The 25,865-nt window shown below is 35.1% G+C and overlaps 3 protein-coding genes and 1 long non-coding RNA gene across 15 annotated transcripts; 3 read left to right on the top strand and 1 right to left on the bottom strand.

The window, feature by feature from the left end:
• Positions 1–1,205: 1,205 nt before the first annotated feature.
• On the bottom strand, positions 1,206–7,658 carry LOC104903699 (mediator of RNA polymerase II transcription subunit 27). Of its 8 annotated transcripts, none has more exons than XM_010691798.4 (8): positions 7,152–7,658; positions 6,885–7,050; positions 5,979–6,420; positions 4,006–4,065; positions 3,850–3,918; positions 3,701–3,744; positions 3,424–3,616; positions 1,206–1,623 (listed from the first exon to the last, which is right to left on the bottom strand). In XM_010691798.4, exons 1-7 carry the CDS (start codon positions 7,399–7,401, stop codon positions 3,445–3,447), a joined length of 1,203 nt encoding a protein of 400 aa, XP_010690100.2. In that variant the 5' UTR covers positions 7,402–7,658; the 3' UTR covers positions 1,206–1,623; positions 3,424–3,444. The 8 variants fall into 8 exon arrangements, 6 of the variants coding, with proteins under 6 accessions (XP_010690100.2, XP_010690101.2, XP_010690097.2 ...); XM_010691799.4 differs by having other exon boundaries at positions 1,206–1,588; XR_791521.4 differs by lacking the exon at positions 1,206–1,623 and adding an exon at positions 2,046–2,505 and having other exon boundaries at positions 2,617–3,616.
• A 3,152-nt stretch (positions 7,659–10,810) lies between these two features.
• Positions 10,811–14,479, top strand: LOC104903697 (pentatricopeptide repeat-containing protein At5g50390, chloroplastic). Of its 5 annotated transcripts, none has more exons than XM_057391789.1 (3): positions 10,811–11,066; positions 11,271–11,372; positions 12,105–14,479. In XM_057391789.1, exon 3 carries the CDS (start codon positions 12,140–12,142, stop codon positions 14,228–14,230), a length of 2,091 nt encoding a protein of 696 aa, XP_057247772.1. In that variant the 5' UTR covers positions 10,811–11,066; positions 11,271–11,372; positions 12,105–12,139; the 3' UTR covers positions 14,231–14,479. The 5 variants fall into 5 exon arrangements, with proteins under 5 accessions (XP_057247772.1, XP_057247769.1, XP_057247771.1 ...); XM_057391786.1 differs by having other exon boundaries at positions 11,262–11,372; XM_057391788.1 differs by having other exon boundaries at positions 10,811–11,119.
• An 838-nt stretch (positions 14,480–15,317) lies between these two features.
• Positions 15,318–19,085, top strand: LOC125493148 (uncharacterized). Its single transcript, XR_008967554.1, has 2 exons — positions 15,318–16,195; positions 17,675–19,085. It is a non-coding gene; the product is annotated as an uncharacterized LOC125493148 (long non-coding RNA).
• A 3,978-nt stretch (positions 19,086–23,063) lies between these two features.
• LOC104903696 (hypothetical protein) lies at positions 23,064–25,697 on the top strand. The gene is made up of 2 exons (XM_010691788.4): positions 23,064–24,369; positions 24,869–25,697. Exons 1-2 carry the CDS (start codon positions 23,842–23,844, stop codon positions 25,505–25,507), a joined length of 1,167 nt encoding a protein of 388 aa, XP_010690090.2. The 5' UTR covers positions 23,064–23,841; the 3' UTR covers positions 25,508–25,697.
• Positions 25,698–25,865: the final 168 nt, after the last annotated feature.

The following is a 25,865-nucleotide window of genomic DNA, read 5'->3' as shown; positions in this document are numbered from 1 at the left end:
AATAAGGGATGTCACCCGAGTGTAAATATGGAGGTCCAAGTAAATGAAAATGGGTTGGACTATAGTATTGGGATTAGAGAAATGGATGAAAGTAATACTAAAGATTATGAGATTCTGTTTTGAATTTGATGGTTGATTTGGATGGTTTGATGGGTATGGAGCACCCAAAAGGGGGACGGGATATTAGTCATAATAGTACTTACTTCACTCATGCTCAAGCAATGTTGATGGGGCACATAAGTTGCCAAGTATTTTTGGGCCCAAACATTTGGGATAATTGGATGTAACTATAGGTTTTTCTATTTACATAGCAAATAGCAATTAGGGAATTCAATCATTATGGGGTTATTGTCATGTTTTCAAATACTTTTTTCTGGATTTATGTTGTCTTTTCTTTGAATAATTTTCTTTCGACAACAAACTAATATAAAAATGTAGATTAATGGTTAGTATGTATTTCAAATGAGAGGTTGAGTGTTTGATTCTTTACATATAAATTTTTAATGTTCGCATTATACCACTTGTTTAGGAGGGTGGCTTACATGTGGGCATATGAAAGGATGGCATGTTAGTGCCTAGAAAAGGTACAAGGTTGCGTGAATATAATGATATGCCTTATCCTAGTTTGGTGTCTGGAACTCATGCCATATAATAATCGTGTACAGCAGCACAAATACAAGTATATGCTTAGTGTCCTCTATTACTCCAACTCAATTTTGAGCAGGGAAAACCACGTCCAAATTGGACTTTAAAAACTCCAAATGTTGACTTGACAAACCTTTTGTAAAAACGTAAGCAATTTGTAAGTCGGTTGAATATAAAGTACAACTAAATCACCATGAGTAACACGCTCCCAAACAAAATAATATCTATCTTGATAACTTGCTATGATCATGCTGAACTGAATTCACCGCAAGATAGTATGCAAAATATTATCACAAAATAACTTCACGTTGCATGGATGACAAGTCCCAACTCATCTAATACGAGTGCCTGAAACTCATATACTTCCTCCCTTCTATTATTATTGCAACATATCTTGTTGGTACATTTTTAAGAAACCCATTTGAAAAAAAGAGAGATATAAATAGATAAACAGTGGGATTCATGTGACAGAATAAAGATAGAGAGAAGTTATAAGGGAATGTTGCAACTTGCAATTTATATGAAACTTTCAAATAAGGAAAATATTGCAATTAAAAAAGAACGGAGAAAGTATATTTTTTTAATAAAGGTGAGGAAAAAGAAGGTTAGGAGAGCCTCCGCACGAGGGGAGCTCCAACCTTATTGCTTACAAGTATTAAATGAAGAGCTGAATGAGTACAATTTTCAATACAAAAACTAGAATCTATGAGGTGACCAACATTGGCAATCCAATCTGCTGCTTTGTTTGCTTCCCGATAGACATGTCGAATTGTCCAAGAAGAAAAGGAACGGAGAGAAGTCTGGATATCCTAAATGATGTGGGCAATCTGCCGGGGGGGGGGGAGGAGGGACCATATGCCTTTGATGGAGTTGATAACCATGAGGTTATCTCCTTCGATGTTGAGATGAGTATAGCATTTTGAATAGCTAGCCAAACTCCATGCTGAAGGAGAAAGTATATAATGATCATGTAAAATACTGCAAATACAAGTATACCTTTAGTATTCTCTATTAATCTGCAACAAGCACTAAAACTTACTTAGTTCAGCATTTGTTCATAAATCATGTCTATTTACATAGGATCATGCTAGGAAGCTGTGTTAAGCTGTCCTTTGATGAATTCATGAAGTATATCAAGGAGGAAAAATCTACATTTACATATCTTCCAAAAAATTTCCTGTAACCATTCAAGCGAGGAAATAGATATCTCTCCTCATTTCCTCCAAATCAACTACTTTCTTTAAAAGAAGTACTAACAAAGAAAAAGTCGCAAGACTTTTTTTGTTTTTATCAAGGGAGATTCCCATCCCAATCTTCTATCCATACACAGTGTTATCATCTAATCCTTAACATGGTTACCACCAAATAATTTCTTAGTTCAATCAAAGCATCATGAATCGTAGTAGAAAAAATTGGAATGTTATTTCGTAATCGACCTTTCTTTGCATGAGAGCCAATCAAGCATTCAAAGTACAAACCAAATTCATTTAGTAATGACAAATGAGCTAGTGAGACTTGTGCATGCTTTTCTTGGGAGTCTAGATTGAAAACTATCTGTTTAAGTGCCAAGGAGAATTTTGGGGTAGGGCAACCGAATGAGGCTTGCCCCAGAAGAAGACAGAATTGTCAAACATCTCAAAACCTGAGTTACATATTTTACGGTTCCTAGTTGATCGCAACTTTGAGCAAATTGAAAACATAGAAACTATACACTAGATGCTAAAGAACAGTGACTATTCATGATCCACAACAATTACAATGTAGCAAAACGGAAGAAGTGAAACCCACTCGCACAGTGAAGCAGCTCGTCAAATGCAGGCATACAAGCTGCATCTTACACTGCACCCATCAGACGTATGACTGTAAAGAACAGAATGCTTGTTTGAAGTTTGGCATGATCACACTCGACAGCTACAACATCAAGCATAAATATAAATAGAGCTAGCAAGGAACATAAAGAATGTTACTCACACGTTCACAACACTACACCAGTTGGCCCCTTCTAGTTCTGGAAGATTTTGTTTGATGCCATGGAGATCCATTAATATAAGATGTAGAGCTTCATAGACTCGACTTAAGCTCTTATAAGTGGTACGATGCCAGCCCAGACCAGTCAAGCAAACCAAGCTTAAGCTCAACTGCGTTCCTTGTCACCCTTAGGTATAGCTTTCATCCTTTCTCGATGATAACCAAATATTGTAATGCAAAAACCCATAATTAACAATCAGATCAACTAAACCCACAGTTATTCTAGTTTGCCTAGTTAGCAACCTATATCTTTCAGCTGTACAGAAAATGCCAATAGTCTCCTACTCCCCTCACAAAAAGATGAAGCAGCAAAACCCGAAGCAGGTAGCACCATAGTCAGCAGAATAATCAGATCACGACATAGATGGCTCTTCTAAATTATGTGGCTGACAAAAAAATCTCTCTACAGTCTACAGCTTATTTAAGAAAACTATAGTGACGAAAAAACTATAGTCAGCAGAATAATCAGATCACGACATAGATACCAAATGCTTTGAACCATGCTATCACCAATTCATATATAACCGACCAAATTTTCATGAAAGTTCATAGCGAAATCCAATACAACTCCTAGCAAACTATCTGCTTCTTTCAGTAGCACCATTTTTTATATTATGAGTAGAGCACATTCTTCACGTCTTGAATCTGGAGTGATGTAGCATAGGCCATTGTATGTGTTATTGCTCATCAACAGTCAATTACTATCTAAATTTCAGGGAGTACTACTTCAGAAGGATTTTGTGAACCAACCTGGAGAAATAAACATGAACACTACTCATCTGGAGGGGAGCAGTTGACATGATAAGCTTGCCCGGTATTTAAACTCTGATTCTTTGGCAGACCTGACGCAAATTTGGCAGCAAGCATGTTCCGGTAGGGACGATGAACAGGAGGCAAGAATAGTGCTGATTGTCTATCTATTGTGAGAAGTCGTCCACATTTGCTATATACCACAAACAATAATACACTTTAGACAAAGCAGAGAAGCATATATACAGCAAATATCTGCAATTGCACACATTGTCACCTGCATGCTTGCGTAAATAGGCTCTCATAGCTGCTGATCCAATGCTTCAAAACCATACATCAAAATCAGTACATGTACGAAACACCAATAATTCCACTGACGAACATAAGAGGCTTATGGTTATTCAGTACCCACTACGTAAATCATACCAGAAGAAGGTACAGAGCCATATCTGATTTATTTCCAAGAAAATATTGCAGAGCTATATTAGAAAATTCCTGCAAACAGGAGAATAGAAAGTTATAGCTATAATTAATTGTCCACATAGCACCTTTGTGAATTTACTAGAACAAGAGATTAATTACCGTAATATGCCTATATGCATTATAAACTGATGAACCCCTTGCATGCACATGGCTTCCTCCCTGCAGTATGGAAAGTGGAGGAGCTCTGAGAAGGCTAAAGCATTGAAGAGGGAACATAAATGGATAGAAGCGAAACAATAACAATAACAATAACAGAGCAAATGTACTGTGGTACTCAATTCAAGCACCAACTACCCAGAATCAAAAGTTCAAGGAAAGATTGTCAAATAAGGTCAAAAAAAGTTTATAAACCAAATTTATCAATCATCTCAAACAGCAAAGATAACATATATTGGCTGAGTGTAAATGGCATCCATTCTCATCTCAGCACATATAACTTCCTGAACCTAGGAAGTTTGAGATTAACTCCATGCAGTCATATACTCATACTTGTCTCTGTGCCAGTGTAATTAAACTTGGACTGTACGATTGAATCTTGACAAAAGGAGATTTGTATCTCCCAAAATTAAGTTTATCTAAGATGTTGTCACTTTCGATTAACACCTACATCTTGTCATAAAAATAGAAGTGCAACAATTATTGCAGGACAAAGGAAACAACACATATAACCTACAGTTAGATGACTTCTCCAGCAAAAAAAAAAAAAAAAAAAAAAAAAAAAAAAGAGGAATGAGAGAAGAAAAAAAAGAATCTGTAATCCAGCTTCCATGGCCCACTGTGCCAAATGAATAAGATACGTATTTCATTTAGAATATTGCTTTCTATTATCTTCCCACTCAAAGTAAAAATAGATAAGTAAACAAGATAATCAGCAGTCAGGATCATCAGTTTACAACAGAAGAATAAATGAGCAAAGCAAGTGATTTATCACAGAAGTATATAACAGCAACTACTCCCTCCGTCCCATAATATAGTGCTTGTTTCTTTTTTCACGGTCTCCAATACGTAACTTTGACCTTTAATATCTTCAATTCCTTATTAATAAAAAATATAAAAGTTGATATTATGAAACTACACATTGAGATGAATCTAACAAGATCCTACATGAATATGTTTTTTTATATATACAAATGAGAATATTCGGTCAAAAATTTTAAAGTTTGACCACCAAAAATGAAATAGGCACTATATTATGGGACGGAGGGAGTATTATGAGGCAAAATTTTCAATTACTACACCATCAATTCCCATGGATTTAACAAGCTTCGTCTAAAAGGTCCCTCCTAGTTATAGAGTGTCTATCTCTGATTTCCCCTGCAATATAGAGGACCAGTAGCTGGATTTTTACACCAACAGCATGCCTTCTCTTACAATATCCATAGAACCACAATGAGAGAGTTGCTATAACAGGTCTGAGAAATATTCAAAAAACCTTTCTCTGTTATTTCGATTATCAAGGCTCACATCTGCTTTCCATCTTGCAGGCTTATTTGTACAGATTATATTCATCAAGGCTGTAGTTGAAAGAACAAGAAATTAAATCAATAATCAGATGCAAAGCCCCACCAGAATCCCCGTAAGCTTCATAGTACATAACAAGATGCCCTGTGCACCAACTTTGCTTTTTAACAAGCATATTTTTGGTTGTGACATAATTTTTGTCAAGTTTACATAATCAAATGTGGTTGAAATGGAAAGGCACTTGAATTTCGAGAAGCAGAAGGAGAGCATACATTGGTTTTGATCAAAGAAATTTTCTGACAAAAACAGCCTTTACAACTGTTGCTTCTCAATAAACTGCCGGATAGAAACTTTTTTCTGACAAAGTTACCATTATATTAATCAAATCACCCAATTCCACCCACTTTATTAACCTGGAAGACGATTTTACCCTCATCTCATACAGAATCTTGTCATGGATGAACCTCGGCATTTAGAAATCTCATATAGAAACACTCACGATTTACATTTTTAAATGCCAATTCAGGAGTGAAATTATATACCATGCATGAATCAGAAACAAAACCATATTGGCATGCAGAAATGAAATCCTCCATGGCAAAGCTGATTACCTCATCCGGTGAAAAAAATGCCACAGCATCAGGATCTGTAGAACCGACAGGGTGAAGGGACACGACGGCTCTAAAGACAGAAGGAACAAATAATTCCATCACAGCAACTTTCTCTGAAGGAACATGTGGAGATTCTGGTCTTAAACTACTTGAACCATGGTAAGCTTGCGCCATTGACGTATCAAAGGAATCCTCATTCTCTGAGGCAGGAAGTGAAGAAGCTCTCTTCAACCATTCCAACCTTTCATATGTTTGAATTTTCACGTTTGGCACTTCTTTCTCCAAACACTGTAAGGTATTAGTTAGTGTGCTGTAATCAGCGGCGTCTTCTGGGTTGTCAACCAAAGATTCTTGTGAAACACATTGCTTCTTTGAGGATGGTTCAGAATCTAGATGAGGAAAGAATCTCCGCTTTTGATCAGTGAAGGAATTTAGAGCTAGCCTGCAAGTTGTAAAAAGATAACGTGTTACCAATCCAATAGGATAGATAAATGATGGAGCAGAATTCATCAGAATTAAGTAAACTTTAGCAACAAAATAACAGGCAAAGAGTAAATGACCCAAAATTATAACACAAACGCACGTTCCCTACAATCGTATTCTCCTAACAGTTCTAAGAGATGACAGCTGCAAGAAGAATTCCTCGAACTTCCACTGATCAGTTTTGTTCATGTTATGTTGGCGCTAACTACTACTGAGATGCTTCCAAAAAACTATGCTCCCACAACCAAATCCCCCTTCCCATTAGAATCTCGAAAGCCCGAGATCACAAGTTTAAAATAAGACTTGAAAATCTTATGCTGACAAGTAAAAGCAAAACAGGTTTCACAAGGCAGTCCATAATCTATGTACAAAACAAGTCGAACGGAATATAATTGTGATTGGCATGTTGATATGTAATCTCACCTAGTCCTGTCAACTGCAGATGCACCAGCCTGGCCAGCAAGTTGACGCTTCCAGGCATACGCAACAACAGCACCATCTGGACAAACTAAAGGCATGTGCAATCCCCAAGAGTTGCTTCGTGATCTAAGTGCATCATTCAGAACCCCAGAAGATTCAAGCTGTTTTCCTACCATCATCAACAAACAACATAGGGGCAGGCAGTTTATGAACAATGTATTGATACAATTGACAAGCAATTACAAAAACAAAACAAAAACACAAACAAACCGATATCGCGAAGGTCCTGAAGGTGATGGCGCATAGCAGACTCTTCTTTGATAATAAAATTTAAGGTTTTAGAAGGGTGATGAAACTCTGATGGAACAAATAATGCCTCAAGTAAACGATCAGCGCCGATCCTAATATCGGCTATAAGGCGAGAGGCTTGTCCCAATCTATCCATTGCCATTGCTACCTGCTTCGGAGGTGCGTCCCCCGTTGTTTCAACCAATTGTTCTTCTTGTGGTTGCTGCAACATTTTCACCAACACAACACTACTCTTACCTTTACCCTAATTCATTACACCACCAAAGCTAAATCACCAGTACCAGAATTCAATTGCTGAATCTTAATTCTTAAGAGAGATCACTTATTTTATTCAGCTTACCAATTTCAGAGGGGAAACAATCAATTATGTTAAGTGTTGGGACTTAGGACAATCAACAATGAATGTGGCATTCGCTAACCCTTTTGCATATACTTCTGTGAAGCAACTAGCAAGAGGATTTAGGGATTTAGGGATTTAGGGATTTAGGGATTTAGGATTTAGGATTTAGGATTTAGGATTTAGGGATTTAGACTATGTTTAGTTCACCTGAAATTTTCTGATCTGAACTTATTTTTTCTGATCTGATCTAAAATGAACTGATCTGATTACAAGATCTTATCTTTTAGATTTTTCTCAATATATAAGAAAAAATATAGTCATGTGGGGTCTTGTTTGATTCGTCTTATTAAGTACTTTATTAATATTCAATTATTATAATTTTTACAAATATGTTATGAAAGATATAATGATTTTTAAATATAAGCATGATCTGAACTTATCTGATCTGAACTTATTTTTTCTGATCTGATCTGATCTGATCTGATTAGATCTGAAATAAGCAAAAATAAGGTGAACTGAACATAGCCTCACTCCCTCCACTTCTTTTTATTTGCTACATTTTCCAAAAAGGGTTGCTTTTTTTTTATTTGCTACATTTCCTTATTAGGAGGCTTGGCCCACCAAAAAGTAATAGTATTAATGTATTATATTTGTTTCTCCTCTTTTCTCACCAAAAAGTACAACTTTTTCCCCTTTTCCCACCCTATTTAATGCTAAAAGGGTCAAAAAGTACACTAAAAAAGAATGAAAATGACATCTCCTAAATTCTTGTGTAAACACAAATGTAGCAAATAAAAAAAAGCGGAGGGAGTAGGATTTAGGTATTGGCGACAAAAAGCCGGTCACTTAATATCCTAGTTTAGAAATACAAGTATGTTTCTTTTATTGAACTGATTAAATAAACATAGTCTTGTATGTCAAAATATATAAAAAGCACAATCGAATAATAATCTCAAATAATAAGGAAGAATAATTGTTCATAAAGCTCTTCTTAAAAAAATTGATATTGTTTTTATTTAACAAACATTAAATGATCACGTGCATACATAGTGAAATTTATTGCTTAAACAATGTTTGCATCAATTTTTAAAAATAAATTAATTTGATTATTATGTGAGTGAAGGTATTATAATTAGTCTTTTAAAGTGGAAACCAAACTTTTCAAGAGTTGGCTTATCGAAAAAGATATTATCTACTCGTAATTTGTGGGATGGAAAAGTGAAAATTTACATGTACTATTAATATTGTTTTATAAATAAAGTACAAATTTAAAAAAAATATGTTTATCGTTAACAATTAAATGGATAACCATTGTTCATCTTTTCCCAAGATTTACCATTTCTATTAAGGATGTAATAAATAATGTGTGTCGAGTTCAAGTTTGAGCTAGCTCGACTTGACTTGTTACCATTTCAAGTTGAGCGCTCACTCGAGTAGCTTGCAAGTATCTCATGTTAAAAGCAATCATGAGATAAAAAAATATGTTGAATTTAGGTATTTTGCTATTGATAATTAGTTTTTCGAGCTTATCCCGAGTTTTTGAGTCGAGTATCGAGTTGCTCAACTCGACTCACTAACATCTCGAGTTGAGCTCAAATTCGGTTCGAGCTAACATCGAGTCAAGTTTTGACCGAGTTGATATCGAGTAGCTTCCGAGCTGTCTTGTTTCTTTTAAAATACTGATTTCTATTATTAAATATACAAATTAAAGTAAGATACGTATTCATTAATATTTAAACAGCTTCACACATAATAAATAATTACTTATTTTGTAGGAAAAGTAGGGTCCTTGTGACTATTATAGTGTAACGTATATATTATTTATAGTGTCTGATTTTATATTATATTTAATACTCGTCTCATTTACACTTAACGTTATTTTCTTTGCTTTATTCACGTTTGAAACCTCCAAATGAGCAAATACAAAAGGGAAAGCTCTAATTGAGCAAAAATAAAAATAAAAAGTGGTTGGGTGTACCATGCACATAATACACCCTGGTGTTCAATGAATGTTGTCCACTTTGCCATTAATGTTATTTTTTGTTGGTTTTCGTTTAACAATGGCATGCTTTGTTAACCTTTTCTTTAGTCCTATCAGAAAAGATAAATTTAGATAAGGATTAATAAGTTCAAATTAGTTCAATTCAGCAAAAACAGGTAAAGTTAAGGACTGACACTCTTACAAAATAAGGTCTCATAAGTTCTAATGAGTTCAAATAAGGACTAATAAATTTTAGAAGTTCAATTAAGTACTAATAAACAAAAATAAGTTAAATAAAACAAGACCAAAATCTTTATTTGTGCCTAATATTTTTGAAATTGATCTCCATATAATTGTATTTTTTTCCATGACTAATATCAAAGGAAGTATTTATTCCTCCTATGCGTTGAACTTGAAATTTAATTCCATGGATATCGTCCACGTAGGACAACACATCAGAATAAAACCGACACCAATAATGTTTGACTAAAGTTGACCGATACTTCAAATAGACGTTATATTGTGTCCCTAAGAAAAACTATAAGACACACATATAAACTACTACTCAGAGTAGCGGTTCATTGCGCACACTGAGCCTACGTGGCGCGCTTTCTCCCCTCTTCCCTCGGTGGTGATTTACGGTATAAGCTGCTACTCAGAGTAGCGATTTTTTACCTCGTAAACTGCTACCTATAGTAGCGACTTAACTTAAAGTTAACCGCTACTCTAAGTAGCGGTTTGCTTTGTTGAAAATAAAATTTCGCGCGTGTTATGCTACATGGACGATATCCATGAAATTAATTTCAAGTTGAGCGCATAGGAAGAAATTAATATTCTATTTGACAATTTTATGGATAAATTCCCATATAATTCATTGTTAGTCATAAAAATAACAACAAGCACAAATTGAAATTAGTTAAAAGCTGGTGATAAATCTCATAAATAAATACCTAAGTTAAAAACTAGTACTCCCTCCGTTTTTTTTAGATGTAACATATTGAATTTGGGAACTATTCATCCAATACACTTTGACCACTAATTGTTATTTATACAAAAGAAAAAATATAGTCATGTGGGATCTTGTTTGATTCGTCACGGTATACACTTTCCAAATATATATTTTTTATAATTTTTACTTTTATACAATTGAAGATATTATCGATCAAAGTTGTGTTTCGGCAAATGTGAAAAGTCCAATGTTACATCTTAAAAAAACGGAGGAAGTATTATTTGGGGCTTTAGAGGGCTTGAATCTGGATTAGTTTTATTAGTAGTTTAGTTTGGTGACCAAATTTCCTAACATACATTAGCTTCGGTAGATTTTACAACTACCAAGTCTACAACTATACAACTTACACATCTCTTCCTCTGTATTATCAATGTTTTTGTAACCCGTAATCAGAAACAACTCTCTTTTTCCATCTACAAAGTTTAATTATTTGGGATTTAGCAGCAAATATCATATCTCAAGCAAATTAAACTGAGGGAGAAGGAGAACTCAAAAGCGGAGAAACCAAGAAAGTTTTCTTATTATTACGATTTACTATCTACCTAGGTACCAAGTACCATTTCTTCGTCCTTCTTCGGTTCTTCCGCCACCACTATCTAGTGAGTTCTAATGGTTGAATGTGTGAATTTTTTAATATCTGGTGAATGAATTTGTTGTAAATTAAACTTCTTTGTAAATTTGGGAATGATATTGGGATTATTAGTGAATAGAATTTATTAATAGAATACATAATTGTATCAGTTTACGCAGACGCGTGAAACTGAGGAAGACGACGAAGCTACGAAGCGACGCCGCCACGCCCACCGCCAGTCGCCGTCGCTGACCTCAGTCGTCACTTCAGTAGTTCAGTCAGTAAGTTTTCAAAGTTTTAGTTTTAGTTTTTTTTTTTTCAAGGTAATATTTACATTGTTTGGTTGTGAACTGTGATTCTTGTGAAATGTGAATTTGTGATTGTGGATTTATGGTTGTTGATTGATTTGTTGTTGGTTTGGAATTGGTCATGAACTCATGATTTAGGAAATTGTTAGTTTGCAATTTCGAATTTCTAATTAGGAAATTGTAAATATGAGTTGATTTATAATTCAAATATTGAATAGTTTGGTTTGATTACTTTGATATGTAATTGATCAATGTTCATCAATTTAATAGGAAATGTCAAGTGATTCACATTCACCTAATTGTAACAAGTCTAAGGCTAAGGGAAAACAACCCGATCTTCGACAATTTATCTTTATAAGAATGAAATCCCAAGAAACATCTTCACCCGCTCATAGTGAAACACCTCAAACTGAATCTCCTTCATGATGTTGATATGGATGTTGGTGGTTCAAATACTAGTAATGTACCATTGGAGGAGGAGGAAGAATCAGTATATGATGTTGAATTGTGTTTTACTGTTTTTTTTTTCTAAATTTTTTTTCCGAATGCTCGACGGTCGGATTTTGTCCCCCCACTATGAGAATCCTGGCTCCGCCACTACGTTTGCCTGCCCAATTCAATGAACTTTAATTATGCACATTTGTTTGATGAGTTCCGAAATTTTATTGTAGATGGTAATGGTTTAGTTTGAATGCATACTTGCAGATCTATCATTCTTTGATTTGGTGTTGAAGAACTCGATGGAGCTTCCATTGTCCCGATATCAGAATATATACTCGGTACATATCCAAGATAGCATTAGATTTCCACCATCGGCTTTTGACTCAAAAGCCCCGTCTTTTGCTGGGTCTCAATTATTTCAGACCAATGTTAAAATACGTCCTCCTTTTTCTAAGTTTAGATGCTCTTTGGTAAAGCAGAATTTACGCCCTAAACCCGCCAAGCCGAAACCTTCGGAAGAAAAAACTAATGATAAGCATACTGAAGCAAATAAATCTACTCTAGGACTATGTGCTCAAATAGAGAAACTAGCTTTCGGTAGAAGATACCAAGAAGCTCTTGAATTGTTTGAAATTTTGGAGATTGAGGGTGGTCATGAAGTCACCAGTAGCACTTATGATGCATTGGTGAATGCATGCATCGGATCAAAATCAGTTAGAGGGGTGAAAAGGTTAACTACTTTCATGGTTAAAAACGGGTTTGTGCTGGATCATTATATGAGCAATAGGGTGTTGCTTATGCATGTGAAATGTGGTATGGTTATTGATGCACGTATACTATTTGATCAGATGCCTCACGTAAACTTGGTTTCATGGAATACAATGATTGCAGGGGTGGTGGATGCAGGGGATTATATTGAGGCATATCGACTGTTTCTTACAATGTGGTCAGAATATTCTGATGCTGACTCACGAACTTTTGCTACCATGATTCGGGCAACTGCAGGTTTGGGGATAGAATATCCAGGAAGACAATTACATGCTTGTGTTGTGAAGATGGATGTTAGTGATGATATTTATGTTGCTTGTGCATTGATTGACATGTATAGTAAGTGTGGGAGCATTGACAATGCTCAGTTTGTTTTTGATGAAATGCCAGAGAAGTCTACTGTTGCATGGAATACGATTATTGCAGGCTATGCGCTTCATGGTTACAGCGAGGAAGCTTTGAGTTTATATTACGAAATGCAAGATGCTGGTGTGCCAATGGATCACTTTACATTTTCTATTGTTGTACGGATATGTGCTAGGTTGGGCTCACTTGAACATGCTAAACAAGCCCATGCAGGATTAGTTCGGCATGGTTTTAGCTTAGATACAGTAGCCAATACAGCCCTCATAGACTTATATAGCAAATGGGGGAGGATAGAGGATGCTCGAAATGTTTTTGACAGAATGCGTTCCAAAAATGTCATATCATGGAATGCTTTAATTGCTGGATATGGCAATCATGGCAGAGGGGAAGACGCAGTTGAGTTGTTTGAGAAAATGCTTTGTGAAGGAATGAGACCTAACCATGTCACTTTTCTTGCTGTTCTATCTGCCTGTAGTTATTCAGGCTTGTCAAATCATGGTTGGGAAATTTTTTATGCTATGAGCAGCGAACATAACATCAACCCAAGGGCAATGCATTATGCATGCATGATAGAGTTACTAGGCCGGGAAGGGCTATTGGATGAAGCTTTGGCATTGATTAAAAATGCACCTTTTGAACCTGCAATGAATATGTGGGCCGCATTGCTAACTGCATGCAGGATCCACAAGAACTTGGAGCTGGGGAGGTTTGCTGCAGAGAAACTTTATGGAATGGGACCAGAGAAGCTTAGCAACTATGTTGTTCTTTTGAATATATACAACAGCACGGGGAAGTCGGAGGAAGCTGCCTCTGTGATTCGTACCTTGAAGCAAAAAGGGTTAAGAATGCTACCGGCATGTACTTGGATTGATATTAAGAAGCAATCGCATGCTTTTCTTTCTGGTGACAAGTCCCATTCAAAGACAAAGGAGATATACCAGACTTTGAAAGGTTTGCTTGTTGAGATCTCAAAACATGGGTATACTCCTGAAAAAAGACATTTGCTTCCAGATGTGGATGAGAAGGAAGAGAATATGCTTTTGTACCATAGTGAAAAGTTGGCAGTGGCTTTTGGGCTGATAAATACTCCAGATCATATGCCACTTCAACTTATGCAAAGCCATCGAATTTGCCACGATTGTCATAACGCACTTAAGCTGATAGCAAAAGTCAAATGTAGAGAGATTGTCGTGAGAGATTCTAGCAGATTTCACCATTTTAAGAATGGGAAATGCTCATGTGGGGATTATTGGTAAATATGGATACTTCCTCTTTTGGAGGACTGTATATTGATGTTTTTACTTTTATCTTGATTGGATCACTTTGTATCTGCCATTGCTACACCTCATAATATAATTATAGAAAGAGATAGTTGTGCTGGGTGTTTGGAGCATACATAGCACTTATTAGTTTTGGGTAGTCATATTTTGGCTTATTCTTTGAGATGTTGACAATAATGTAGCGTTTGGATTAGTGCAATATCATAATTATCTTTTTCTTTTTTATGGAGGAGCTCTTGTTCTTGGTTGCTGCTGTGTTGTCATTTGTCATTATAGGAATATACGGTGTAGGTAAATGTCCATTCAATTATTATGGTTCTGAATGAATTTTATTAATCCCAGGTGATTGCAGCCTCAACTTGAGTACTTTCTTCATTATGATTGAAGCACTTGTGATTTATCCTGATTGTTAATCAAATTATAAGTGTATGTCAAATTTTTGCCACAGTTATTTTAGTCATCTAATTTCTACTTTTCTACTACCATGTAATGGGATGAATATATGTGAGGTGCAGCATGGTTATATTATGCTTCTGCAAATAATTTTTATCTTTGCATTGGAACTCATCATATAATGGCCAAGTAGTACACTGGTGCATTCTGGAGAGGCCCAGATTAGCGTGGACAAGCAGCTTACAGGAGTTCAAGTAAGTTCAATTGACCTTTACTTCATACTTACTTTCTTCTGTATATATTCAGCTGAAAGTCAGAGCAATATATGCGTTTATAGTTCTATTATTGGTGCATATGTCAATTTCTTTTTTCTGAAGTTCTATTTAATTCTGATTCTACAATAGCTTCCTAAATAATTTGAGATATCTTTCTCAAATAAATCTTATATAAGAGAGCCTTTTAGTGATACTTTAGTCAAACCTTCTCACGACCATCATTGAGTTTCCATTTAGGAAATTCAAGAAGCTCTAGATTTTTGAAATACTTTTCCTAACCTCAATTTAATTGACATGAAAATTAAAAATAGGGATGCAACTTGCAAGTAGAGCTCACCTGCATTTGCAGACTGATCACCTTAGATAGCATTACTATTAATTGTGACATGTTTGGTGTTATTCTTTTGAATACATGAGCCTCTAACATAGTCATTTTGGTCTTGGTGATATCTTGTTCAGCATAGAAGTTATGTTCAAGTAGGACCCTGAAGGCTCATTTGCTAGACGGTTATTAGGAGTCTATGACGGTGATGGTAATATTTTTAGTTTAATTTTGGTTAAAAATATCCCATATGAAATTACATCCTCAAACTTGTGTTTTTCCTTGCATTACCACTCGGTACCACCTCCTAAAGTGGTAATTGATGGTGATGTTATGACCAAAAAAAGGATTTTTTTGGGGTGGGCAGGCATTATCTTGGATAGACATGAGAATTTTCTTATAAAGTTACCATAAAAGTCACTACTATTACCGTGGTACTGCCATTTATTACTACTTACCAAATGCAACATGATAGTTCTATCAAGTTCTATTTTCGTAGACTTCTGAGATATCTTTCTCTATTAACATTATTATGAATTGTGATGTTGAGTGACTGAAGGATGTTAATCTGGGTTAGACATTTCTTTTTGGTCAGACATTTGTTTTTAGAGATTTCATCCACCCATTAAAAAGTGAGAAGTTATCTTACTGTAGGGTAGTAACAGTGAGAGGACTATTTTGCCCCTCCACTTTGTTAGAATTGCTATGCTGCCTTTTTTTTTTTCCCGTGTTCTGTGCATCGCTCTTCTCTCTGACTGTCTCTCATCTCTCTCCTCTCTCCTCTCTCCTCTCTCCTCTCTCCTCTCTCCTCTCTCGCTCTTCTTCTTCATTCTCCTCTTTCCAGTTTCCAGTTCATCCTCTTTCATTCTTCTTCTTCTTTTTTTACCTTTTTTTTTTTCTCTCTCTCTCATTGTTAGAATTGCTGTCGATTATTGGCTTTATATTTCAAGGGTTAGTCAATTTTATCTCTAATCTTTAGTTTCCGTGAAGTTTCAATTCTTTTAGTTAGATTATGGGTTTACTTGCTATTTGTTTTAGATCTTGTGATACTTTTTCGAATTTGCTAGAATTAAGATCTAATTTCTCATGGATTTTTTAGGGTTTCGTGTTTTTCCCAAGATCTTGTTACTTATAGTTCGAATTTTGGAGTTTCATCATTATTTGCGCATAAAAAACGAAAGCGTAAATTCATTTAGGGATGGTAAATAACTTTCGTTTCTTTGTTTTGTGTATTGAAGCTCTTCTCTTTATACCTTTGTTAGGGTCTTAGGGATATACAATGTTCTTTATCCAAGTCTCTTTTATTGTGCATGTGTATCCCTAACTTTCTGGTCGAGGTGGAATGGTCTATGAATCTATAGAATTTAAGTTGTTGGGCTGATTACATACAATAACTTTGGTTACAATGTATGAATTCCTGGTCCTTTCATCTTTGAATTAATTTATTTTAGCCACTACCTTTACGTTGTCTAAGTATAGCTATTAGTATAGGTTTTTTTTTGTTTATGACAGTGTTTATGTGGACTGTAGGTTTTATATCAAATTTCCATTTATTTTCTTGTGTATAAAATTCATCCTAATTGGAATAAATTCTTTTGGGGACAGTGTTACACAGATCGGGACATGCAGGGGTTCCAGTTGGAGTTTGTAACATTATGAGTTAAGATTGTCGATCACAAACATGCAACTAAACCTGCATTCTTAGCTAACAAGCTATATGCCCTTGCCTGTGTTAATCTCAGGCGGCTGGTAGTAGCAGTCTATTCTCATCATACCGTAGTGCCTTGAGAACCAGGCTTGCTTAGCTTATAGACCTAGCTTTGTCGGTGGTGCACGGTTGTTGGCTCAAAATTTCTGGTGGCTTAGTGGTAGTGATGGGAAGATGATAGGATAAGCTTGATTGATTTTCGATCAGAAATGGTAAAATTCTTATATGATTTCCCTTTTGTCTATGATCTGTTTTACTCTTCTTTACCCGTCGTTTTGCTTCGCTGGGTTTATATTCATGAGTTCTTTAAAATTTCCTGCATTGCTATGAGATCAGTAACATATAACATGTTGAAAATATAGAAGAGGTAAGAAGTTGTAGAAGTTCTCGAGATAATGTTTGTATAAAAATATAGGCTCTTGATCGTAATTTTCATAAGTTCTGTTCGCGGACACTGTTATAGCTCAGAATTTATGTGAGATAGTTAATTTATTTCCATGTTTCTAGGGATTGTTTGAAAATGGAGAAGTGGTGGTTATAAAGTCAAAGATCTTTCTGACAATTTTTTGTTTTAGATCTGTTTCTTGGGTAACATAAATTATGTATCTGTCTTTTTAGATCGGTGGAGTTGTAGAAATACTAGCTTTCTTCTACCGTTCTACGTCTTATCTCAGGGATGGGATATGAATACTTTTTTCTGTTTTTTGTATCCTTTGGTTCAGTCATAGAATCTCTTCTCCCGTGGTGTGAGGACTAAGGATAAAGTATTACCATGAAGCCAGAAAGAGAGGAGCAAACTAGAAGCAAGCAACGACATGATGAAGAAAGAAAAAGAGATATATGAGAGAAAGGTTTGTTCAACTTCTTTTAATTATCACTTAATTAGAAATATTGTTTTAATTAATACTGTTAAACCATTGTATTAGATGGAAACTTAGCTTGACTTTTGGAGTTCCAGTTTGTTTTCGAGATTTTAATCCTTTTACAATCCAGGATTCTAGGTTATCTAAATCCAAATGGCAATCCGTTAATAGGTGTGCTTTGAAAAATATCTTGAATTTACTGTAGATGGAGGATTTATGATCTTTATACCCTCATAGAGAACTTTAGCTCGAAGATCATGGTGTCTTCGCTCAAAAGTTTTTGAAAAGTTCGTAGTCTAAGCTTTGGCAAATGAGAATATTTAGGAGGTACGCTTCTTAGCTTTGTGAATTGTGGGGCAACTTGCATAATCTAAAACATAAAGAAACAACTGAGGATGTTGGAGCAAGTTTGAGAGCTTCAAAATACATAATATTCGAGTGACTTGACACACTCCTAAAGCTAGTTCTAATACAACTTTCTTCCTTCTAATGCAAGTTGCAAGTATTAGATCTTCTTCATTAGAAGTAGTTTGTTGGCTTTGTGACTATATTAGTGTTGACGTCATTTTGAAAATGTGAGAAGCGAATGTCTTGCATGTGTGACATTGACAAATCTGATAATTGTTAGAGTTGTTTTCTTTTCCCTCTTTGGTTGGAGCTCTGAATAATGGATAAAGCCTAATAGCTAGGTTAGAAAAAAGTTCAGATTTTAAGGAAGGAATGACAACTTTTGCTTTGAGTGCTAGGATCATTATTGGATTACTTTTGTTTACTATTATACTATTAGTTAGGGCTACATGTTGTCCTTTGTTTGCTTCAATTTGAATTAGTTGACAGATACAAGCTGCCATCAACTGTTAGACATGTATGAACAATGATTCCTATGTATGAGCAATGGTTTCTATTGTGTTTCAACATTCACTAATGAAAGATACAAAAAGATGGCGACCAGTTGGAGCATATATTCGCTATCAAGCCTATGAAGTCAATCGGCCTTTCAACTGATACTAAATTTGTGCTTGCACTTCGTGTTTTGGAAGGATGCTACCTGATTTATTGGCAAAGTGCGATTCTGACTCACCAGCATTATTAGTAATGATGCTCTATTTATCTTTGTAAAAGTATGCTTTCCCTTGGTTTCTAAGTTGACTATGTAAAGCTCTTTTTTTTTTTGTTACATTTTACCTCCGACCCATCACCTGGAGGCAAGGAATGGAAGAATACTATGTACGTTAGAAAAGATATAGAAAGAAGTGTACTTGTTAAAGTATTTTTTTTGTTGCTATTGAGACCTCATGAATGACATTCTTGCCTTTGTCATTCTTAGTAAGTCGAAAAGCGTTCACATTGTTAGTTGTCACTAAGTTGATCAATCAAGCTATTGGTAACGCATTGAGTGGATTGTTGTTGGTGGACGCTATCTTACTTAAAGGATGATCAATTCAGAAATGTTTTGAAACTTTACAGAGATCTTCCTAGATAGTTTAAGCTTTGTTGCTTCCTTGTATTCTTCACCATTCTCGTTGTAGGATTTACATAGTCTGATGGAGGGAACCTTCAGTTATGATTGATCTAGCATCTTTCGCTACTAATGTTTTGCTATTACGCATCGTTAAGTTTTTGTAATATATATCACAATTATTCAAGGGTGTTTTAGAGGAACATAATTACATAACTCGTGGTTCAATGTTCACGACAAATTTTTTTTGTATTTTGCAACTCAACAGTAGCCAGAACTAACAAGGGTATATGCATATATGTTGTGCAATCTACTTAGTTTATGCTCTTTATCTACTAAATTTTATGCTCTTTATCTACTAAATTTAGATACCTTTGTTTCTCCTTATGCTAATGCTTAATATTTAGTTGTCCGCAATCACTTTTGCTAGCTTTCAACAACTATAAGACCAAAATTACAATTAGCTAATTACAATATCAAATACCTTAGCGCAATAGCTTCATATTCAATACACTAATTACAATTAGCTTAATTTGAATATCACAAACCCACTTAAATTAGATAATAACACATTAGGATTTGGTTTAGATAGTTTTACAATTGATTTTGTATCGAATTTTTCTACCTTGGGAACGGCGCGCATCGCGCGCCAGCCAACAACTAGTACCTTAAAATGATTTATTGCCCCTGTTGAGGAACATGGATAGTTCGAAAGTAGTTTATATGATGCGCACAATTCCGCATATAAGTGTCTGACTGACTATTCTGCAATTATGTCGTGGTCGATATATCTAGGATAATGAAAACACTTTCTATATTTTGGTGGCTATGAATGTGCCGTAGATGCATAGGTACCATCTATGTCTAGAGAGATTTTGGTGCGTTGATCTTCTGTATTCGCTTGCTTTATGTCACTTGGAGCTATAGAAACTCATGAACAGGTGATTCTCCGTATTGCTGATGATATTCTGAGATGATGGCTTGCCAATGGGTTCAGCAGAGTATTCTATATGACATGTGTTGAGTAGGTGATCCTTCATATATTTTCTTTTAATAAGCATGATAAATAACCAAATACCAGCAAGAAGGATTGGGTGGTTGTATTATACTCGAGATGTTTTCTAAGATTCAATTATGAAATAGCGTAAAACTGGTTTTTTAACACATTCATCATTACTGTACTTCTTTGTTTGGAATATGATATCCTCAGCTTGCTATGTATGCACTTAATGTCAAGCGTCAAAGAGTAATGAATGGAAGTAAGCGCACAAACATTTAAAGTTGCTACTTGCTATAGTTGGATGTCAGTGCTTATATTGAGTGGCTAGCTAAGCAAGTTCTAACTGTGAAGATCTAATCCATATTCCATCCAAAGGAGTTCAGAGCAACGTCTGATTGAACTATGCTCGTCAACATTGTAAAACTCTAACTACTATGTACAAACTTTATATGACAAGTAAAAAGACATTTCTTGATTTATAGGAATATAACATCATCTTCATCTTCATGATTATGGATTGTGCTATGTTATTTCAGGCTCTGTGTATGCTAGGCATCGACGAAAGATGAACTTTTTTTGGCTGACAAAGTTGAAGCAGTGAACTGAACTGGCAAAGAGAATTAATGTATGGAACCTGCTTTTCTTGTGGTGTACTTTTACGTGTTTGGCAGAATATAGGCTTTACCTCCGAAGGGTAATTCCTGTAAACAGACAGTGATATTGCACCACATCTTGACAGACGACAGTAGCTGACTATAGCATAATTTTTATTTTTTCGTAGAATTATCGCATTAATGTACTTTGCAATGAGGAAAAAATGCTTTGATTACAAAATTTGGATCAAATATCCTGTTATCGAATCCAAAATTCGGATATCATCCAATATTTCTTAGACAGCATTTTTCCCTAATCCGAAATGAACGGCCCTGCATCATTACCATACTTTGATCTGTTTTAAACAGCTATGGTTTTGTAAGCTTGTGATGATGGATTTACAATCTTGTATAACAATTTTGTATGCTTCTTTTCCTTGCATTAACATACTGCCAAGATTTTTGGAAGCTTGCACTGTCTGTAACTTAATACTATGTATGTTCTTCAATAGATGTAGCTACAGTGCATGTTGGATCGTTATGCCTGCAGAAGAAATTATAACTCTTGTCAAACTTGAATTTGTTAATAAAAGTTTGTTGCATTTGCAAGTAAAACTTGCTTTAGACCATAACATAGAATTTATTGGCATTCCTAGGTAGTTTAATGAATGCATATGTCTACTACCTTTGTAGGAAGCTATGAACTTTTCTACATCAGATGGCGGCGATCATAGAGACTAGAGTAGCTAAATTGGTGATGGGTTGTTGCCACTTAGTTGATCCTCTTGGTATGGATTTGGAATTATGTATGCCAAGTACTTGCTAATGTGATTAACTATTCTATCCGTCCCATTTTAGTTGCGGCCAAAATATGTGTTTCTTTTGGAATCTTCCACATATTTGCTTTAGCTTGAGTGAGAAGTGAATGTGAGACAATTTATTGCAAATCCACATATCTTTATCAGTTTGTGATTGGATACAATACGTTAGGCTTTTGATATAAATATGTTTCCTAATTGTTTAAATGTTTCAAGAGACCAGAAAGAATTGTCTGGAAAACATTTTTGGAGAATAGTTGTGGACTTGTGATGAACATTTTTGGCTCTTTGGCTAGTAGGATATTTAAAATCCATTTGGTGGGTGGTAACAAATGCTAATAATATTAATGAATTATTATATAGATAAATGTTCAAAGAAATTTTAATCATAATGTCTTTGATAATGTTATGTTCGTCCTTGGCTACCTATATTGTTACCATTTATGAAAACACTTCAGATGTATTGACTAACGATGAAAGTTTATGAAGAAAGATGAATACTTGGAGATAAAGTTTCATTACAAAAATACATGTGAAGCCATTACTATTAACAATATTTATTATTGGTTATCAAAATGCAATAAGCACTCACACGATCTTATCAACCTCTTATATCTAATGGTTGAGTTGCAACAACTTAAACATGAAGATTGAAATTCACGAAGTTGAAATTCTTATATATTCCAAATAAATAACTTGTAATAATTCTAAGATTTTGGTTGATAAATTGAATTCCATATTTCAAATGAAATGCAATAGTCATTGAAAATCTAGTCATTATAGAACAAATTAGATATCTTGGCCGTAAAACGCACAAAAGTGTGATATAGAATTTTAGTTATGGAAAAGTCATTAAATGCACAAGAGGGAAGTGAAAAAAAATTCCAAAGAAGGAAAATCAAAATTGTTGATTGTTCTTAAACATCACGCTAAATATTAAATGAGGTAACTTTAATTTTATTTATTATCCATACTTTATATTTAAAAAATAACTATTCAAAACATCGACCAGATCACTCACTAGTTCATCCATAAGATCATAACAAAGCCAATGTCTTCAAAGTCAAGCTAATTTTCTTACAAGGCCGGCAAATTACCAACTTTGTGTATTTGACAGTGTAGATTTCTAACTTCGTTAAAACTAAAATATCAACAAAATTCTGTCCACCTAAAACATCAAAGAAAAAATAAAAATTCTAGGTGACCCATCACCCATGCAGTGGTCCACACTATGAGAAATATCATACGACAAAAGTTGTATTATCATTATAACCTATGGTTACATTACATGGTATTAATATTCAAAAATTCAACAAAAGTGGTGAGTGGTGACCTAAACAATAAACAATATGGTAATATGCACTAACTAGAAATGTAAACTTTACACTTGTCACAAAATATTCCTCCAAACACATTCTGTCAAGTGTCACCATTTTCCTCCTCTCTTCCCAAACTTTAGGACGTTTCTCTTTCTTCCTCCAAAATCACTTTGTTTTCCCATTTTTACAGTTTCAAGAATAAAAACACCATCTTTTTTGGATTTAAAACCCCCATGAAAATCTCCAATCTCATTCAAAATTTTCCCATATCTTTTACATTTTTCCAACCACTAATCAATATTGCGTGAATCAAACCACAAAGTTTATTATATGCTTTTTTATTCAAACGTTTTGTTTGTTATATCGTAGTTTTTATGTCCTAGTTGCTTTCTCCTACCTTACTTATTATATCTATCACACATGGTATGATATAGAAAAATACCCATCTTTTTTTTTTCTTTCTCATCTTGTATGCTTTCATTTATTTGTCACACTACCCAATTAGCTATTATATGATTTTGTCAATGAAGAACTTGTGATTTGATTGGATAAGATTTAGAAAGTCTGCTCTAATTTTGGTTTTAATTGGGTTAGTTAATAGTTAGTGTGATTATATTGTACATTTTTAGCAAGGATCACCAATATTTTAGGTGATCCTATTATATGAATTAGATGGTTTTGATCACTCTGACAGTAACAATTAGTTTATAATCTAAAAACCCAGATGCCAAAATCCCAGAAATTTTCATTATTTGCTCTTCATTTGGTATAAAATCCTATTTTTGAGGTGATTAGGATTGAGTAAGATTCTAGGTTCTTCTGCTGGTTTAGATTAAAATGCAGGGGAGCTTGAGGTTAGTGAACGGCGAAAATGGGAAGGAAACTGTTAGCTCTAATACAAGAACAGTCCCTGGCAAATCTTGGTCATTTAGGATCCTTTATTTTTTCTTGATATTCTTGGTTTTAGGACTTGGAGTGTGTATATTGAGTATGAATATGATAAGGTATTTTGGGTTGCGAAATATGGTATTGAGAGAATCATCTAGCTTAGAACATTGCTCTGATAATATCAATAATCTAGAATGCTGGTTAAGACCACCTTCTAATCTAATGCATAACATGAATGATACTGAGCTTTTCTGGAGGGCTACGTTTGCTCCTCGAATGAACGAGTATCCGTACAAGAGGATTCCGAAGCTGGCATTTATGTTTCTGACACGGGGACCTTTGCCACTTTCACCTCTTTGGGAGAGGTTTTTTAGAGGCAATGAAGGACTTTATTCCATCTATGTTCATTCACTACCAGCCTATCGCGCAAATTATTCTCGCTCTTCTGTTTTCTATGGCAGGCAGATTCCTAGCCAGGTACATGATTCTGTCTATGCTACCTCTTTTTTAAGTTGTATTTGTCTCAAGGCATCAATGTACTAGCTGTTTATGATATCATATCTTAGAATCTCTGTTTGTAGGCATCACCTTATTATGTTCTGTTATTTTTATCTCAAGGCATCAGCTTTGTTATATATGTTCATCTGAAAACATCAATATATTGGTCTTAACTCACACTAATTTATAAAATTCTGTAATGAATCAAGATTGAGATGCAGGTATTCTATTCAGTAGACTGTCTGTCTGGTTTTAAAACCCAACTTGTACTTCATAATATGATCATGAACATTAGGTAAAGGCATTTAATAAGGAAGAAAAGACAAGGCATATTTTCTGTTATTACTATTAACTCATGCAGCACAGTTTTAATGTTAGATATACTGTCTATGCTTCATAAAAAAACGGATGTGAGTCATGTTACCGGAAGTGTATGCTGTAAAGAGAGTTTCAAGAGCATGTTTTCAATCTTTCGCAGGTAACAGAGTGGGGGAAGATGAGCATGTGTGATGCTGAGAGAAGACTTCTAGCAAATGCAATGCTCGACTTGTCAAATGAATACTTTGTGCTGCTGTCAGAGGCCTGTATTCCTGTCCGTAACTTCACTATTGTGTACCGCTACATTTCAAAATCTCGCTACAGCTTCCTAGGCTCTTATGATGATCGTGGGCCCTATGGGAGGGGACGATATAACAAGGGCATGGAACCTGAGGTCACCCTCGAGCAATGGCGAAAAGGTTCTCAGTGGTTTGAGGTTAATCGTGAACTTGCTCTTCGAATTGTGGAGGACAAATTTTACTATCCGAAGTTCAAGGAATTCTGCAAGCCTGCTTGTTATGTGGATGAACACTACTTCCCTACAATGCTAACCATCGAAGTTCCTCGTTTGCTAGCTAACCGGAGTCTTACGTATACCGACTGGTCAAGGGGTGGACCCCACCCAGCTACATATGGCAAAAATGACATTTCAAAGGAGTTCTTTGACAAGATTTCTGGAAGAAAAATGTGCGTCTACAATCACCGGCTTGTCTTTCTGTGCCAACTTTTTGCGCGGAAATTTGCACCCAGTGCCTTGCAACCCCTCTTGAGTTTGTCATCTGAAGTATTTGGTTATTAAGGAACAGGAGAAAATTTTACTGGTACCTACAAGATGTTGCATTATAACGCTTCTTGACCAGTCCATGTTTCACTACTCGGTGGGAAGGAATTATGTGGATACAGAGGTTACCCTTTCAAGGGAAATACTGAATATGTAGCAGAACTCAGATATTATTACTAATTTTGAGCGTTTTTATGCTCCTAGAATATCAGATGGATGTGAATGTGTCACTGAGATCTGAGAAAGGCTACCATCTGATTGTTAAATATCTAAATGTGAAATAGAGTAAATAGTGGGTTTCACATCCTGTGCATCCACAGCCATGTCCCATAGACTCATACTACATGATTTAGATATCTAACAATTAACTTTCTAG

The sequence above is a fragment of the Beta vulgaris genome, chromosome 9 (genome assembly GCF_026745355.1).
Source record: "Beta vulgaris subsp. vulgaris cultivar EL10 chromosome 9, EL10.2, whole genome shotgun sequence".
Taxonomy (NCBI): Eukaryota; Viridiplantae; Streptophyta; class Magnoliopsida; order Caryophyllales; family Amaranthaceae; genus Beta; species Beta vulgaris.
Note: the sequence above shows the minus strand (reverse complement) of the source record. Positions and strands in the feature narration are given on the sequence as shown.